The sequence below is a fragment of the Amblyomma americanum genome, chromosome 5, assembly GCF_052857255.1.
Source record: "Amblyomma americanum isolate KBUSLIRL-KWMA chromosome 5, ASM5285725v1, whole genome shotgun sequence".
NCBI lineage: Eukaryota > Metazoa > Arthropoda > Arachnida > Ixodida > Ixodidae > Amblyomma > Amblyomma americanum.
In genome coordinates, this window is record NC_135501.1 from 198226160 (window position 1) to 198245151 (window position 18992).

Genomic DNA, 18992 nt, shown 5'->3' on the forward strand with positions numbered 1-18992 from the left:
AACAAAAATAAAGGAGGGCGGAAGAACAGGGGTACATGCCATTAGATCTAGGTTATGACAAAATGGGGTAGACAGTATCAAAATTTCATAACTTTGGCAAGCAAAACAAAAATTACAAACGTACGTAAGTAGCAAATTATTTGATGTCAGAAGCACAAGGCAAGGCGGAATCAGGAAACTAAACAAAAAGCAATGACGCTCAAGATATAGCATACAGGCAGTAAAACTCGGTACTTTTCGGCTCAATAAAGAATAAAAATGGAAGCCGATTATTTAGTAGCGTAAAACATCTGGCTAAAAGAAATTCAGAATCAACCGGCCGGCGTTGCATTGGATACATATGTCTCTTTTGAATTCCTCAACATTTTATCGGCGAGCCCCAGCGTTCCAGGCCACTCCGACGTTGGTTAAGTATAAAGGAGTATTGACAAGATGCAGTTTGAAAATGGAGCATTCCTCCTTTACAGGATTTTTTTCAAATTGCTAGGTGAGAAAAAATGATGTGTTCCATGACTTTTCAAGACAAAATATATTGGCCAATAGTTCTTTGTCGCATGCATGCTTGCCGCCTGATTTAAGGGGTGGAACTACGTTGCCTACTCTTGAAATATCTTAAATAACACGATCACAGAAATGGTTTGAGTGTAGATTGGGTTAAACTCACTCAACCAAGCGATGTTGCTAGCTGGTCTGGTTCACGTATACTACTGCAAAATCTAGAACAGTGGTTAATAACAGATCCAATAAGTTAGAAATAGAAAATAGGCAAAGCATCTCTGTGCTAAAATTCAAAATAGCGATGTAATAATGGCCGATTAAATTCGCGACGATGCTTAGGCTTCTCCTCACAGCGCCGAAGCATTGCGGTGAAACTTATGACGTCTTGGACTGCGAGATTTTGATTATCGCTTCCTTCACCCATGCCCTGCCCTGCGTTGTCGGAGGCCGTCAAACAACGCTCCATAGGCCTTACCTTCTGCGGCGCTAGTTTTCTTCAATCGAGCAAGCGTTTGCGTATCGGAATTGCGCACTGCCGCCGTAGATGACGTCATCATGCGGCTCCCACGCGGCACTGTGAGCTGTGATGCTTGAACGCTGTCGCGGCTTTATATGTCGGTTACATCACCATATCACACGCCAGCGTAAAAAAAAAAAAATTCGCTGGTTTTACCGAATTGTCCAGACGACGAACTTGGCCCGCCGTGTTTTTATAACATACAAAATTAGTGTGGTGTACGTGCAACTAAATTTGCAGTTCCGGGGGGGGGGTTGTCTATGAATTATGCGGCAGTTAAGACTACTAGAAATAAACCTTGTAAAAAAAAAGCTAGCTGGTAATCACCACCCACGTAACACATGTAAAAAGCTGTAAAACCTGTGGAAGTCATGGCCCCTTCCGCTAGACGTGTCCCTTCGCGCACATGCCCTTGCTCCTCACCATCGTGTGTAAAAAAAGAAAATCATTACGAATCAAGGGTGTGTGTAGGGAAACCACTCGCTGCAATTCCGTATTCCGCAATCTTGCTACACTAGAACTGCACTTCCACTTCGGAGAGTGCAAGTGGTGCAAGCCAGCCCAGAACTCGAGCTGCACTATAGGCGGGCAACAACTTTGCAAAACGAATGCGAAAGTGCAGCAGTCCTTGAACTGGTGCAGCAAGGGCCGCCAAATCGAACAGCGTGCAGCTTGTAGCAGATGGCGATAAGCGGATTAGGGAACAATGCGCGGGCTTTCGCTGTGCTCAAACTAATGACCATGGTGCCCATGCAAGATATTCTTGGCAAACTGTCGGGTCCGTATTCTGAATCAGGCGGAAATGACGAAATAGAAAAGTACGAATTAAATGACGTTTCGGCTCCATTAAAAAAATATTAACTTAGGGCCAATCATGCGCTGCACTTACAGTGACGCTAATTATTTTTCGTTATGCACCATCCCGACTATGATGGCTACCATCTTTAGCCAGGTGCACGGATAGTTTCGCTATCGGAATGATTAAATGTCATTGCCGAGTTGCACAAGAGCCAGCAAGCTGTCACTGGTTCTAAACCGGTCACCTGCTTTATCCTCGCAGCACTGGACGGGCCAGCCATGGAGGACGCCATCCTGTGCCACTCGAACCCGGTCCGCCGCATCCTCAGGCATGGCGAAGGCCCGCTGCCCAGCCGCTACCTCAAGTACTGTGTGCCCCGCGACGAGCTGCCCGGAGAGCTGTTCCCCCGCTACTGCGGCGGATTCGCCTACGCCTTCTCCCAGTCCTCGGCGCGAAGGCTGTACGAGGCATCCCAGGCGACGCCGACCTTCTTCATCGAAGACGCCTACGTGACCGGCTTCTGCCGGCTCAAGGCCGGCCTGCGCATCCTCGAGCACCCGGGCATCACGTTGAAGCCCAGGGTGACTCTGGCCAGGGCCAGCTGCGCCTTCACGCGCGAAGGCCGCGTCACCTCGCACGAACTGGGACCGCGGGACATGCGACTCTTGTGGCGCGAAGTGAACACGCAAGCCTTCTTCTGCCCACGTCTTCTGGGCGTGATCAAGACGAAAGGTTAGATTCTAGTGTGGAAACCACGCGGACGTTTCGGTGGACAAGAAGGCTGCTGTAGCGGCGCGGATGTGACCTGCATTAACTTGACCAACCGGCACCCCCACACGATGGTGGGGTTCAATGCCTCGTATTTTGCGCCATGGCCAACGCGAACCGCCACCTGGAGTCCTCGCTAGTCACAAAATGCAGCCCGGAGAATCAAAGGCGTGGCAAGTGTTGTGATGCCCAACTGACCTGGACTATCTGGCTTAGGCCCTTTGTACGTGTAAAGTGGCCAGCAGGAAAGACCTCCCGCTGCACCACTAGCATGCCAAGTCGCGATGCCTGAAGCCATCAGCTCCTTCAGAACTGAAAGAATGCTGCACACGAACACCCATCTATTCAGCAGTGTTGATGGTGCAGACTACTGAGCATGCCTTAACTGCCACAGCTATCACCAGCTTTGGTGTACTGAAAACAGGCGTCGCAAGCAGACTGGTGTTCACCACTGTTGCATTTGCCAATCGCATCGCCAACTGCCGTGAGAGTGTTCATGAAGTACCGACGACGACGTACATGCTAATTTCTCAAAGCATCACATCCCACAAGAGTCCCAGATTGAGTGAAGTGAACACCTTGTCGAGTACTCTGACAACTGCACTGTTGCTGCAAGTGCTCTAGATAAGTGTCGCTGGCCACGAAGTGCAACCTTCATAAACTGCTATAGATCTCGTGTCCGCGTGTTCCAAGAATACGCATCCTTCAGTTGCAATCTCGCACAAACAATGCGTTCCACTTTTATTTCACTACTTATAACGGTGGCAAGTGTACACAGTGGCAGCTAGTCGTCACTGCCTCCAGAAGTGCACACATACAAAGTCTCAGCACTCTGGAAATCGGAAGGCTGGCTTGCAGAGAATTCATGCACATAACAGCATTAAATAAGGGGCATATCCAAGCCAGTGGCTTTTGAAGTGAGGACACCCAGTTAATGAGTCATCTCATGGGAGCTGCATGAGAAGTGTGCAGATATCAAGACTGTTCAACATACTCCCGACTCCCAGAAGACTTTATATATATAAACATCAAGTACTACTTTGGTGGTTCGGGGAACCTTGGATAGCACTTAGAGTGCCACGCTCGGAAGCCAGTGCAAGCTACCTCGAACTGTCAGTACAAGAACATGGGAGGCAAGAGCTTGCTGCAAGACTACATAAAGCAAGCAATACAAGACTCTAAATCCATCGGTGCTCTTAGTGTCATTTTGAATGCGTGCTGTACACTTGCATCATTAAAGGGCATTACAACCTACCTGCAGTGTCATCAAAGCAGATGTGCTTTGACACATCGTCACAGGAAAAAGTCTAGTTCCACTAAACGAAACAATGCAAGCTATTTCTATGGAACTTTTCAATATGCAATATGCAACTTACAATTTCATGCATTCCCTCAGAGCAAGCTCTCAAGGAGTGTTCCACTTTAATGTAACTAGAAAGGTATTTGCAGGAACATTGCTTTTAATATGAAATAAGCCTTCCATGTCCAGAAAAAAAAAAATGAACTGAATGATAAAGCAAGCCTCCATCAGCAAAAAAAGACCTTTTGTTTTTTAGTACATTGCTACATCTCCATAGTGCTTTGATATCAAGGGCACTATGAACAGCTAGGTATGCAACATTCGATATCTCAAACTTTCCAACACGCCATGAAGACACTGGTATGCAAGAACCGGTATCTAAAATCTTCTTGACATGCCCAAGTATACACTTAAAGAAAACACTGGTATGCCTGCTGAAGTGTCACCCACTACCTCCTTGTTTCCATGCTGTATAGAAAGCCTTCATTCTTATCACTTACTTGGCAAACACTACACTTCCACAAATACCACAGAGCACTGCGATTTGTCACTCAACTTACCATTCCCACTGCTCAGACCGTAAAATGGGAAGCAGAAAATCACTTGTTCCTTACAGAGGTGGGGTTGTATGCTGACATGTCCATGCCATGTACCCAGCACGCATATGTGCAGAGCAATTGTAAACCTTTCAGTGATGTTGAGGCAACATCACATCAATCTCACTCCTAGGGATTACGCATCCAGAACAGGTGCTTGCAGCTATGCATTGGTACAGCGATAACGGCAGCCACCAATACCCAAAGCGAGAGTCATTACCCACAGAAATTGAAAGTGTCAACAAGACATGCGCTCCGCAGCCCAAATGAAATAACAGCAGGGATTGAAAGGAAAAAGAAATGTTTATATAACTGCAAATCCTACATGCAATATGATGGGCATTTTGCAGGGATGACGCGGACATTCAAAATAACACTGCGGGAAGAGCAATAACAATGCAAAGCTCTGTCGAAGCTGCATTACAATGCGCCACAAAGTGAACATGGGAAACAACAGCAAGGGGCAAAGGAAAGCAGATGGGAGATTAAACCACGAAGAAAACAGTTTCAAATAATCTGTCTTGTTGCTCTTTCAATCCTGATGGTAAACATTCATTGAACTTGCGAGTCAGAGTCACACTATGAATGAACACTGTGCGAAAACAAAGCGTGCGGAGCATTTCACAAAAGAAAAGAATGTCAAGATGTACTGGTGATCACCGGAAAGAAGGGACAGCAACAGTTGGGCACCGCTTGGCGTCTGGCTCATTGCCCAGTGCCTTCGTGCCCACGTCTGTCGGTTTTAAGTATTCCCAACATTTTGCTTCCAATGAAATGCAGCAGACGCTTGCGTGAAAAAAATGAAAGAAAGGCCTTTCTTCTGGCATTTAAAGCCAACAAATTCATCAGGGCCTGTCATCACATACAATCAAGTTTAATTGGACAATTGATTCAACGAAGCTAAATTTCATCGTTAACAGAGGACAAAAATGAAGAAAGGATTGACTGTACAAGATGATTGTGTGCAAGTGAGGTTGGGGAGAGAGGAAGGGTCAATGCGCAGCAATTTTGAGGAAACCGACGCAAGCGTGGGCTCTGATGAATCAGCGCGAACGACGTTTGCTGTTGCTACCACCACTGCTGCTGTTCCTAGTTGATGTTGACGGCGTCGAGGCAGCGTTTTTGGAGGAAGTGTTTGCTCCTGACCGCCTTTCCCCTGCACTATGACCTCCCTCACTGTCGCTGTCGCAACAGTGCCTCTTGATTGCGCGCTTTGACGTCCGCTTGCTGCCGGGCACATCCTCCTCAAAGCACGGCGGGTGGGGAAACTTTCCAAGCCCATGGTGGGAGAGGAGGCGTTCGAATGTGGCCAGGAGGGCCATGCCCGATGTGTACTCCAGTGAGCCAGGCCGGTTGTAAACGCCGCAGTTCTGGAAGATGAGGTAGATGTCGGCGACGAATTCCCTCGTGGCGCGGTACTCCATGCCGCTCAGCTTGCCCCGGATCTTGCCAAGATCCATCGGCTTCCGGATCACATCGTAGTAGTCGGGAACATCCTGCCATGCAAAGAAAAGGGCAAATGCTGCGAACCTAGGCGTGCACTAAAATGCATCCAGTTACTTGATGACCACCTAGACCCTGCATACTAAGCCACTAAACAAATACTCGGGAATGACAGCCAGTGTGTACAGAGCAAGCAATACAGCAGTACCCAATGATAGAGAACGTTGGTTCATTCCAGCCACTAGTGTCATCCAGCGAGAACTTTCTTGCAGGCTAGTTGGTACATACTTGGCCGGACTTCCAGCCCAAAAAGACGAGGACAAAGAAAAGATATGGACACGTAACAGTGCTGCATCAACGAAGAAATAGAAAAACTTCTATGAAGAAACCTGTCAAAGACCTTAATTCACATGAAAAAATAAAACTATAGCACTCCCCCAAGATTCTGCCCTCCCTATGAACAAGCATTTATGCACAACACTCGTAATTACACACGGGCTAAAATAACGATGCTGCAAAAGTGCTGCAACCAGTGAAATTGGCCTGCAAGTATACACAATTACCTGTGATATCAACTGCATGCCAGCAAAGCTTTGATGAGACTGAATCGTGACCCTACCCCCAAAATGGTTCTTGTTTTTCAATGCGGCTGCTGACTATGCGTTTACTACATCTCAAGTCAATCATGCATTTTAGTCCCTTACCGATAAGTTTGAACGTTCCCACAAAATGCTACAACTGCGCCAACCAGTATGACCAAAAAGTAAGAAACAGGATTGCATGGCAACCCTCTAGAAATGTTAGCAAATTTTCAACACACAGGAGACTATTTTCAGGGAAACAGAAAGCACTGCAGCCATTCAACTCACCCGGCGACTGACAGCACAGTGGAAAGGAAAAGAGTTTTGGTCGTGCACAAGAGCCTGTAGGATCTCGTCACAGGCCTTGAAGTCGAGTGGGAGGTCTTGGCTGGAGCGTCTTGACGATGCCCTTGATGCAAGACCTGAAACGTATATCCAAAATGGTCCATATTCAACTACTGTAAAAACTGGAATATAGGTCGAACTTTTTTTCAAAAAACCATGGTGAAAAGTCAACCCTCGTCTCATATACCGGTCATTGGCGGAAAAACTACCGAAAACTTGCAAACTATAGGTGGCTTAACTCAACAGCGTCCCTCCATCACCATCGCCATCAGCAGCAGTGCCGCCATTTTGTATTTCCATAGTTGCAAAGCTATTTTGGTTAAAGGCTGCTTTTTTACATTTTGTTTAAAAATGAGCGGAAGCCGACGGCAATTCACCATCGCCTTCAAGAAAAACGCGATTGAGTACGCGGAACATCGCGGCAACCTGGTGGCACAGCGCGAATTTGCAGTATCCGAAAAGAGCATTCAGTACTGGCGAAGGCAGAAGCTGCGTATAACAACTTGCAGCCACCAGAAGAAAACATCATTTTGTGGGCAGACCGCGGCGTATCCAGAATTGAAAGGAAAGGTTGTGCTGCGTGCAAGATCGCTGCCTGTGACTGCCGAATGCATCCGCGCAAAAGCAGTAGAGATCGCACGTGCCTCTAGACTCACGAGGGCGCAATTCAAGGGCTCACCATCCTGGGTGCGGTGATTCATGAAGAGGAAGAGCTTTGCTCTACGGCGCCGTACTTGTATGTGCCAGAAACAAACACGCGGGTCTATGGGCGTGCGATACTGTTAAAAAATTGGCCGGGTGTACATACGAGCAGCATTTAAATGAAAATAAATACTGTCACCATTGTGCAACCTGTCGAGTTGCATTTGTTTCAGGGTAAGGGTGTCTTTCGGTACTTTTTCCACTGGAAAAGATTTTTTTTTCATTTTTAGAATTGGTTGGTTGGGGGGTCGACCTATATTCCGGTCCGACCTATAGTACGGTTTTTACGGTATGTCCAAATTATGTTCCCGCTGGTAACACACGCACTCGGGACACTAGTGCACAGCAGGTTTGCAGTCACACAAGTGCCCATGCTTCACATCTGGCACAAAAAGATTTTCGTCAATAAGGTTGGGTAGTTGGGTGGCAACTACTATAGTCGGATACTACTGAAGAACGCATCGGCGAATGTGCCTCAAAGGAGGCCTTCCAACCAGTAGCGTCAAAGGATCGCCAAGATTTCATGGAGGCATCTGCCAGTCATCTTCACTACAGCTACATGTGTGCAGTCTAACATCTGGCAAGATTTGCCCCATTTTCCAAACATACCTTCCTCACTGACGCTAGACGTTTCATCCCAGCTGACCCTGGCTCGCTTGAAGCTTATCCGTGGTGGACGGTATGGGTCAGCAGGCGGTTGAGGCTGGGTTTTGCCTGAAAGCGAAAGATGCAGCACATGTCGCACGGTGCTCTTACACAAGTTGCGACTACAGCACAGCGCATGCAATGCAGGAGTGGGATGCTTACTGTGGGCCTTCTGCTGCCGTCTCTCAATGTAACGCTTGGACTCGGCAGCGGCGCTCTGCGACCGCGTCCTGGTGCCTTTTTCTGAACAGAGAAGACATAAGTTAAGCAGACTGCCCGAGGATAACTGGTCGTCCAGGCAGAAAGCACCCCGTGAACAGGCCAACAAGAAGTGCTCCAAACGCTTTCTACTACAGAACTCGGAACAGATAGCCATGTTTTAGAACGAACAGCAGAAACTGCCGCAATCTCACAGACATGCTTGGCATGCAGTTTTTGTAATTTGACGAGTAAAAGTAAGCATTAGAAATTGTGGAGGTCTAGAATTTAACTGCACCAAAACAACGCCCTGGCATAAAACCCATATCTTTAGTCCTCATTCCTCACCTTACCTCAAGAAGCAATGCAGAGCAACTGTTATTTCTACCCGTTAAAACTGTCCCTAAAAGCGAGCTTGGAAAGATCCAGTAAGAGTTAGTATACCGTAGACAATGAAGCAGAAATGCCAATGTAAACAAATAGAAAAGGCTACTTCGATACACTGCGAATCAACCATTGTAAACATGAGCTATATGTCTATGGAATGCGACACTAGTATTTTCTTGCATCCAGAGCACAGTGACTGAGATTTAACTGCACTCTACTTAAGTTGAACACTAATAATTAGGACGGCAGCAAGTCATGGAATAAATCTCCCACTCCCCATTTTTGCTTTCAACAGCACAGTTCACGCAGAGATAGTCAAGCGTCATCCTTGCTCGCACTAGGGGAGTGCTCATCATAAATGGGCTTCACTGCATTAACACAGGCAAGGCACACACCCCTAATTGCAGGTGCTCCAGACGAGCGCTGCTTCGCGGCGCTGCACTTGTGGCAGTTCCACGTTCCGCGCGGTAGCCTACGCAGCGGTGGCCGAGTGCACTCCATGTGGTAGGCCAGCGGACAGGAATCGCAGCAGATTAGCGTGCCGCCCTTGCCACAGGCGTCGCACGAATCCTCGTTGCCATCAGATGAGGAACCCTCGGCTCTGCACACAAATACGTGAGAACGTGAAGACAAAGCATCTGAAGCAAGAGCCACCACTCACCGATAAGAGATAAGGCAACAAAAAAGAAGAAAAGCACAAAAAAAGGGAGGAGGGTGGACCAGAGAAATTACTTAACATTCAACCCCCCAATCCAACAAGCTGTCAGGATCACATTGCCAAATCCAGTCAGGTTTTCATCAGTGGGTAGAAGAACATGCTACTGACGAAATCATGCAATTTAGAGATGCATTTATGACATCACTATGCGTAATAACAACCAACCAGCTTCTTACTCGCTTTCATTTTCAGCAGCATTGGACTCCTGCTCATCATCTTCCTCCTCCTCGTCCTCATCACCGGACTCTTCATCCCTCTCCTCCTCTGCGTCATCCTCGTCTTCCTCAATGTACTTGCGCTTGGTGGGAGAGGCAAGCTTCTCCTTGGGACGACAGGAAAGGCAGTACCAGTCGCCTTTTGGGATTTCCTGCAGGAAGGAGGCGCACAGATGCTGGCACTCCCCACCACAACAACTGAGGAGACCACAACAAGTACATTCTATGACAAAAGGGCAACACTGACCCAGAGCACGGGCTCAAAAAATTCAAGCAAAATGCGACGCCATTTTCAGTGGTAAATAAAAAGTTGTTCCAAGCTTTGCACACAATTCCCATGTATCAGATTTGTAACATGACCACTGCAGCTAAAGCTTCCTCCTTTCTCTCTACCTCTGTGAAGCTCATTAAGCATGCGACACCAGTATAATCTGTTGCCCTCTGGAGAGCCAAGTTTAGTTTCCTTATCAGTTAGGTACCTTCAAGTCTTAATGTTGCTGCTTCCAGGCGTGCACAGTCCCTTCACTGCATTACAATTGTCATAATGGCAAGAATACAGGCAATCTTCCATTCCTACACAAACTTGATAATGTCCAGCTGAGCGTACTTCAATACACGCCTCCTTGTCAAAGGAACTACAGTGAAACCTTGATGATACGGATCTCATGAGGTCACGGAAAATATTCGTATCACTAGAAATTCGAGTCCTCCAAAACCAACAAAATCCGTATGCAGGGCATGGGAAATGCATTCATTGCAAATCTGTTTGCGACTGATGGGATTTATTTATGGCTGCGCACCACCCCTCACCTTCAAAACCTGCAATGGCGGGCCACACTTGTGCTCGAGGGTGTGGTCGCAGCTCACACATTCTCATCATCCATAGCAGCGTGGAAGGGTGCTCAGAACACCCGAAATTCAACACATTGAGCACAATGCATTCCATCCAGAGAACTTTACAAATTTTTACCACCCCGAAATTCAAATCAACTGTGCTTCTATCATCGAAATTCTACGGCATATGATAAGGGGGATTATGGGAGGAACACACACACGACGAGCTCCATTCTTGTCCTCCAATCTTAGTTTTGTTCCTCCCACGCTAGCCCAATCTGCTACTGCTGGATATTATATGCTTTGATGCTTACAGTTCATTCTGATTAAAGCCTCTCCGCCATTATTCCTCAATTCCCGTGCACTTCACGGCGAAGGCAGAAACTGCACATCTTAGCGGTGCCAGGGCTCACTTCAAGCGGAGGCTTGAGGCAGTAGAGGTGGTGGCCCCGGTCACAGCCGTCGCAGAGGAGCATGCGCTCGGGGTCCCTGCGCCGGCGGCAGATGCGGCAATAGGCCTTCAGCACCGACCGGTCCCAGGCGACACTGCGCTCCAGCGACGACAGGTGCAGGAACAGCTGGGCCACCGACGTGCAGCTTCCGACGGACTCGCGCCAGTTCTCCAGCACGGATGGCTTGCCGGGTGGCTCGTCCGGCACATCTACACACACGCAGGGACACACAAACAAAATGAGTACTCAAAATCCTGAGAATGCACTGCTGTAAAAAATTACGTGTCACCCACATTACTGTCATTCAGTAAGCCAATGCATTGAAACCCGAACGTGTACCACATACGTAGTAAGAAATTTTTATTCCGGAAAAGACCCCAGGTAATTTTTTTTCACCGAATTGGGGGAGGGGGATTGCATCTGTGCCTGATATACACCCTTTGTGCACAGGGTCTTAGCACCATCATTAGCACACTTTTTTTTTTTCTTAGAAAAATGTCGTCTTGCGTTGTTTCTTTCAGCGTATGACGTGATGCACCGCAGCTTCTTCCCATGTGGCAGCTCACGTCTAAAAACACAAAAACACAAAAACACACGCGAGGAATTTCGGCATGCTGGAAGAATGGAAGTGTCACGCAGTCGGAATTGAGGGGAAAGGCACCTTCGATAAATAAGCAAGCAAATGAAAAAATGTCCGCAACAGCGCAATCATCATTTTAAACGGCAGGTAGTTCGGCTGGCTGGCCACCGCCACTCCGCAAGAATGCCGTTGAACGGGATCGCCATGGTTCACGATTGCTGCAGAAGTTCCATCTTCACTGAAGCAGACATGAAACGGTTCAACTCAAGCAGTTTTTTTTCTTTTACACAGAACCCTGTGCAAAACCAACCATATGGTCTCACACTGCTTATCTTATCAGAGAATTCATCTTAACAGAAGTCTACTGTAAACTGAACCCTCTCACCTTCGCCATCATCTCTCCTCAACTGTCGGGCCAGCTCTGCAGCTTTCCTCTTCTTCCGCTGCTCTTCCGTCTCACCTGAAGATACAAGCCGGACAAAAATGCAGAAGTTGCATGCAACAATAGTGCACACACACAAGTAAACAACATACCACGAGGCACCTGTAGCCCCCCTAAGTGTTTGCTGCAGTTGAAGTTAGCCAAGCCAAGCCAAGCTGTGTCAAAAGTAGCATGGCAGCTGGCACTTGTTGCAAGGGCTAGTGTGATGAGCGGTTATCACGCAGGAATGCTCCCACAACTGATATCCAAGAGCAGAGTTTTCACTAATAGGATCCTGAGGAAGCTGTGGAAATGCAGCTCCCAGGAGCAGGCTCCGGAAATTTTGACCACCTGGGGTTCTTTAAAGTGCACTGAGATCGCACAGTACACAAGCCTCTACAATTTCACCTCCATAGAAATTTGACCACCGCGGCCAAGATGATATAAGAAATGATTCGGCATATCCAGCATCCTTGACCCACAAGTAGTCACTTGCTAACAAAAATCAGAAATGCTGTGCGCTAATTTCATGCTGCATCGTAACAATGCAAAGAAAGAAAAACTGATATTAGGCACTGAAAAAACAATGGCTAAAACTCACCCAAGGGGGACTGAAGAAACTTTGGCTCAATGCCTAAGGACACATCAAGCAGTGCTTGCGAGAGGTACCGCACTTCAGATTCGTAATCCAGGGTCTGCGCGATCTTGATACTGCAAAGAGGAGGAATGCAGAGAATTCTGAGGGCCCTCAACAATCTCAACTAGCCCACCAATAAGAGTCCTCGAGTCCTCAACATGACCGATAGTATTTTATTTTTCCAGAAAGGTAATCAAACTCAACTTGAAAAATGAAGCACACTCACAGTTCCACAGGGTCCTTGTTTGCTGCCTCAACTACTGCCAAAAGCGAGTCCAGCTTTTCCCTCCATGGAAGTCTGTCAACCTGTGCAAAGATGCACCCATAACAATCACAGAGCCCCTTTAGCTACAAATCAAAACCCAATACTGGGAAATTTTTCATTACTAAAACAATGCTGCTGCTGCACATGCTTTGGCACAAAAAATAAAAGAGAACATGTCATAAAACAATTGCGGGTCCTCTACAATATTAGCAGCATCCTTTTGCCTCTTGCTTTTTGGAAGAAAAACAAGCTCAAGTTCAGTAAGACTAAGACGGCCTCAGTCCTGTTTACAATGGGAAATCCTGTATGAAAAATCCCACTTCTTGGAATGGGCGGATCACAACCCTCTGCAATGCATTTTGTAAAGCTAGAAGCTATAAATAAATAAATTGCTGTTATGGAACAGCACCTGAGAGATAAGGGGAAAAAAAAAGAGACAAATAGAAGGACAGATAAAATTCAAGCACTCCAGACACAAAATGTTAGCACAGACATCGCTGTGGTTGATTAGATTATTATGGTTATGGATATTTATGGCGCAAGGGCATCTATGGACAAAAAGTGCCATGACACAAAGTATTTGCGACTTCTCAATGTGGGGTCAAAGACTCATTTCCCAAGCGTTTCACCTCAAATAAGCCAAGCACCAGACCAGGGGAAAGCTTGTACCCACTGTATCATCGGTGGGCACCCGGCGACACTGGGGATCAAACCCCGTGCCTCCCGCATGCGAGGCGGATGCTCAACTATGGTTGATTAAAAAAGATCCGACGACATCACACAAAATGAATGTATGTAATGTGTTACTATTCCCTGGTTACGCCACTCTACTGAAATAAATAACCATTACAAGGAAACACATGCCTTGATGATGCCTAGGCTGCCACTGAACAGCTTCTCTTCCAGGTCGAGCAGGGCTTCCCGGAACCCGTACACTTGTGCCAGCTGGGACGGGTAGCCAGCCATGGCTGAGGGCTTTGGTCCTGCCTGCAGCCGTGAGGATTTGCGCACCTCTGCTTCCCCTTCCTCTTCAGCAGGCCACATTGCCTCTGGGTTCAGCTTGCGGCCAGGGCACCTGGCGACAAGACAAATTGCTCTCCTTCTGATAACAGTCCTCATAACAAGTGCGGAATATTCTGATCTGGTTGCAGACTAGGCACAGAACAGTTGTAATCCACCTTTTTCACTAGGTACGGCGCCCTCTAGGAAGAGTACGAAAATTCAACTGCTAAGCAAAAAAAATGCTTGAAAACATGTGTATGCAAACATCTCAGGCGCGATCCGGTTGTGCGAGGAATCAATTGCGCATGTGGAGTAGCAAGCCTGCAACTGCAGCTACTGCTTCCAAGATTGATGCTTGTTGGGCTGGTTGGTTAAACATGACTTCAGTGGCAGCGCAGGTAGAAAGAAGGGACGGGATAGGACACAAGAGTAAAGAGCGCCCGACTTCCAACTCTTTATTTCACCAAACGTGCCATGTAAACACACACACGCACACACGCACACACACACACACACACACACACCAGCAAGACTGAAATCCGAGAAAAGGGAAAGAGCAAACGGGAAACAACACTCGTCATGATGCCACAGCATAGCTCCAGGAATCTAATTCCAACCCTCTAAAAATCTGAGTTCCTTCTGCGTTAAAACGACCGATGGCATGCTCACACAGTTATCCCCCACACATGCAATGTTCACTGCCTCGATTATTTCCCTAACTCCCTGATCCTTATGGTTACTGTCAATCGTGCATTGATTAAATGCTGGCACGCATGGCTTTTTTTCGACGCTGACGTCCACAGTTTTACCACAGTTACGGCAGCGCAGACTGAGCAGACCCTCGCTTCGTTCATTTACGTTGTTATTGTGTTTTCTGAATCTAATGTTAACACATCTGCCTGCCTGTCTGACATATTCGCGGCCGCTCGATAAAGGCACGCGATATACAACACCCTCTTGGCAATTGACGAAGCGGTTTTGATGATTAATGCCGCAAAGGCTCTTCTTAGTTAAGAATGAGTTTGTTTTCTTGCATAAAACTGATAATTTTAATGGTGCAGAGAACACAACTTGAACGCCTACTCGCTTTCCGATTCTTTTCAGATTATGTGATGTCCGATTCTGCTTCCACCTGACACCAACACGCACCGCGCAGGTACGCTACAAACCGGCGGTTTGTTTTCAACCAGCAGAGCAGGGGAAGAGAGGTGCACCTGTGCAGAGCGGCCATGTGAAAAAGGTGGAGTAGGCCGCACGACTGCCAAAGCGCAAAAAAAATTCACAAAAGTTCGCAAAGAAATTCACAAAAAAGTATACAGTGGTCATGTTTACAATGATGCACCACATGGATCACCAAGTGCAAACCTTTCCAGCAAACCTATTTCGGTTAATAGAGAGAATCTACATAGTTTCTGTATAGTACAGCACCTTCTACAAGGTTAAATTCTTGCCACATCACGCTATAACAATAGCAAAGCTTGCATATCTTAGGCCAACGTTACAATCCAGTAGGAACTTCTCTAGCCGCATTTCTCATTAGATTATCTGCAAGCACCAGGTTTTTTCAGTTTCACTGCAGCCAACCAGTTCAGCCACTTTGCTTGAACCTCCTTTAACAAAACTACGAATAAGGCCCCTATTGAGAACAATGAATAGTGAGGATAATTGAGAACAAAGACTCTGCAATATAGCCTGGGAAGTTTTTCAGGTAGTAGCGGACGGCCGTGTCAGGTGGCAGCTCATTTAATCATAAGAGGCTGTTTGGGAAGGCCAACCTGCATCGCAAACCAACCCAAGCAACCCAAGCCCCACCGATGGCAGCATCTGCCATAGAAAGGCATTGGCGCATCGCTTAACCACTGCACCGGCAGTTGTAGGAATATGCCCAGGGATCTATGAATGAAGTGAATGACCAATTCCACGTATATGGACATTAACCCATTATCGCTATCCGTGAACACTGGATCCAAACACCGGAACCGAAAAGAAAACCGGTCTGCTAAAGCACCTAATTCGCACTTGACCTATCTATGCAAATCGACCAACATTTTTTTTCTTTCCTATTCCTCACGGCAATTTTACTGCCTGCTCTTCTTAACTCTGTCTCGACAGCTTGTGCCGCCTTCTTTCCATGTTTGTAGCAACTCTTACTCGCCAGTGCTCGCCACACAATTCACTTTGATGACCAATGGTCTGCGGGCATCTCCAAGAACAGCGAAAAAAAAAAAAAACTTCACAAAATTTATAACTTAGTTTCAAATGTAACATGAGGCTCTTTCCAAAGCACACAATTAAGAAAAAAACTTAGTTATATTCGTGCAATTATGATAATGTTGCTTTCAACTGTCCACACAAGCAGCTTGACCCGCTAGCTTCCTCGAGCGGGCAGGGAAGCAAGCATGCCAAAGCACCAGAACTTTTTTTATTAAAAGGTTTCACCTTTCAAGAGAATTCAGACTAATAAACTGATCACATATCCTCGCATTCTAAAACTGATACTGATGTCCACAAAAACAGTAACAGAAAAAGAATGTGGCTGTTAACATACAATTCCATGAAAAATGCTATAAATCCACGATTTGTCACGGCGCTGCTGAAAACTAGGGGGCCTTGATTATGAATGCCCGTACAGGAAAGATTTTATTTTCCCTAGAAAATTTGATTTGGTTCTGTTCAACACAGCCAACCAGAAGAATTTAGGACAAACGGTGGCACTAGGCAGCATAGAGAAGGGGATCCAGTTCTGTGCTTAAGACAAAGGTATGCTGCACTTAACGGCTAATTTGGAGAATCTGTCACGACGCAAAAGGAACAGAACGAAATTTCATGCACAGCCTGAAAGATGAATAATAAAGAGCTAGCTGAATAAAATTTGGAAGGTGGTGATGCAATTCACATTGCAAAAACAATAGAGCACTAGCTTGCATAGACCTCTAAACTACGGCATATGACTTATGTGCACAAGCCGTGGTGGTGTCATGTAGCAAGCAACAAGATGAGTAGGTGTGAGCAGAGGCCTTTCTTCATTATGCAAATTTCACAAATTTCACAACAAGCTATGACAATGATGTGATGCTACGACTCACGAGCAAAGGGACAAGCAAGCGGCTCTACATAGACATGGAAATGCGGTTTGTACTAAACTCGAAACAAAGCTAACTTCCTTTTATGCGACTCAAGTTCAGGCTACCCCTGAAGATAGAGCGCTGGTTTGTTTTAAAAAGACCAAAAAAGGACAAGGTGAACTTCAGCATTTGTGATGGCAGGTGCACCCAGACTGGAGCACTGCATGGGCCTACTTTTTGAGGCCCCACCCAGCCCAGGCTCACTGACTAAGTCTCACCCGAACAGGGCCCGGCTCTACAGGAGGTGGCTGTAGGAACAGCCCAGCTCGGACTGAAAGGAAAGGCAGCACAGCGGCTGGCTACATCAGCGGCTTTTAGAGGTGCCGTTGTTTGATGTGGGACATTTCACTGGCAGGAACATTCCCAGGAAAGGTAGAAATTTTTTAGTGCGAAAGCACTTCTAGCCTACCACCACCGATTTCAACAATGTCTTATGCGAAGAAAATGAAGCCTCAGCCAGACTCAGTAGGGGAATGGGTGTGCATGGAAATAGACCATGCAAAGCTCAATTTTGGGATGGCCCTGCAGGGTAAGGATGGCAACACATGGTATGGCACATGAGGCATGTCCAAAACATGATTAGGACCATTGAAATTCGACCTTTGAATGACCTTGGCCGATTTAAAGACGACGCTTAGCAAAGCCCGAGCTACCAAGCCACTGTGGTGGGTGGACCATAACCATGGCAACATGACAAAGCCAGACCCAAGACGAATAACTTCACAGCACTCACTTGGCTATGATCGCCTCCAGATTCTCTTGGTCCCTCTTCAGCACAGCCCTAAGTTTGCTCTCCCGGAATCCTCGCATGTTGAGTGCCCCAATCAGAGAGCCCAGCTCTTCCTTGTTCCGGCAAAACCACCAGCGAGGCATTGCGTTCATGGCCGCCTGACCGTGCACTGTACAAGTCACTGCATTCCCAGAGCACGTACCATACGGGTGCGAACCACTGTTGACAGTCGGTGCTGACGCCACGTCACTAACCGAATTGTCCACTTTATCCAATATCACACAGAGTTCTCGCTTCGCATCGGCAACCATGCCGTTCATGATGGCGGATGGCGCTTCGACCGAGGCCCGTCTCCCAGCTCCCGCCACCCTCGGGTTCGAGTCGCACAGCAGCTTCTGTGCCTTGCCCTCAGCGTGCAGCAGGGCCTTCCGTTCGGCCGCAGCTTCCTTGTTCTCTTTGTCGCTGAGTGCTGCGCTGTCACCACTGTTACCACGCTTGCGGTTGTTGTGCAGGAGGAATGCCTCCATGAACGTGACAGACGGGTGCTTGGGGAGTTCACATCGAACAAGCGGAGTGCCTCCAGGTATGCACACCCCACGGTGCATGTCGTTGTCTTCGACGAACAGTCCCGGCAGGGTGTTGAACTGCCAGTAGCGGCGGTGGCAGCGGTCTTCTCCCAGGGGCTGCAAGGAGCTGACGGACTGGAGCTGCTCCACTTGCTTCCGCAGAGCCTGCTCCTTACGCTCCAGCTCCTCCCTGCGCCGCTGCTCCTCCTTGCGTTGCTGCGGAGTCTTGAGGGCCTCGGGAATCACGCCATTGGGCTTGGCCTCCTCTTCGGTTTTATCGGATCCGGATGCTTTGTCAGGCTTGTTCGTGGGTGCCTTGTCATCTGCGTTCCTGTGCAGCACATAGCATCCAAAGAAGTGTATTATTAACACCCCCTAGAACACAGTCAGGGCCACTAGCATACTAGGGCAGTTCCTCTACTGAACGTGCCAGCCAGGAAGGTAAATACACAGCACGGCACAGCCAGTGATAAGCAACTTGAAGAGGGAGTGATGCTGGACCAAGTTAATTAAAACCAAAACAATTTGTTACACGCGGTTATCACTTGCAACTAATCTCTCCCACCACAAGGGCTCGCCTAAACACAGTTTAAGCTTCAGATCTTTGCATCGCGAGGCAAAACTTGTGAAAGTTGCAGAACAGAGGCAAAACTTCTGACAGAAGCCTC

At 47.4% G+C, this 18992-nt stretch overlaps 2 protein-coding genes across 4 annotated transcripts in view; one reads left to right on the forward strand and one right to left on the reverse strand.

Annotated features, from left to right (window-relative positions):
• Positions 1-3297, forward strand: part of LOC144133351 (beta-1,3-galactosyltransferase 1-like) — a 25752-nt gene extending 22455 nt beyond the window's left edge. Inside the window, exon 3 of one of the 2 annotated variants that reach the window (XM_077666367.1) lies at positions 2076-2693. In XM_077666367.1, coding sequence (XP_077522493.1) covers positions 2076-2551 — 476 coding nt within the window. In that variant the 3' untranslated portion in view covers positions 2552-2693. Of the gene's footprint in view, positions 1-2075 lie in introns of both variants that reach the window. The other variant, XM_077666365.1, reaches the window with a different exon arrangement.
• The window catches only part of Acf (ATP-dependent chromatin assembly factor large subunit), a 39449-nt gene continuing 23743 nt past the window's right edge, over positions 3287-18992 (reverse strand). For both annotated transcript variants that reach the window (XM_077666363.1, XM_077666364.1), the window contains 12 exons: positions 17762-18655; positions 13766-13976; positions 12863-12942; positions 12601-12710; positions 11964-12038; positions 10960-11207; positions 9674-9864; positions 9175-9380; positions 8357-8437; positions 8159-8263; positions 6791-6924; positions 3287-5974 (listed from right to left, as the gene is read on the reverse strand). In XM_077666363.1, the coding sequence (XP_077522489.1) occupies positions 5522-5974; positions 6791-6924; positions 8159-8263; positions 8357-8437; positions 9175-9380; positions 9674-9864; positions 10960-11207; positions 11964-12038; positions 12601-12710; positions 12863-12942; positions 13766-13976; positions 17762-18655 (2788 nt within the window). In that variant the 3' untranslated portion in view covers positions 3287-5521. The remainder of the gene's footprint in view (positions 5975-6790; positions 6925-8158; positions 8264-8356; positions 8438-9174; positions 9381-9673; positions 9865-10959; positions 11208-11963; positions 12039-12600; positions 12711-12862; positions 12943-13765; positions 13977-17761; positions 18656-18992) is intronic.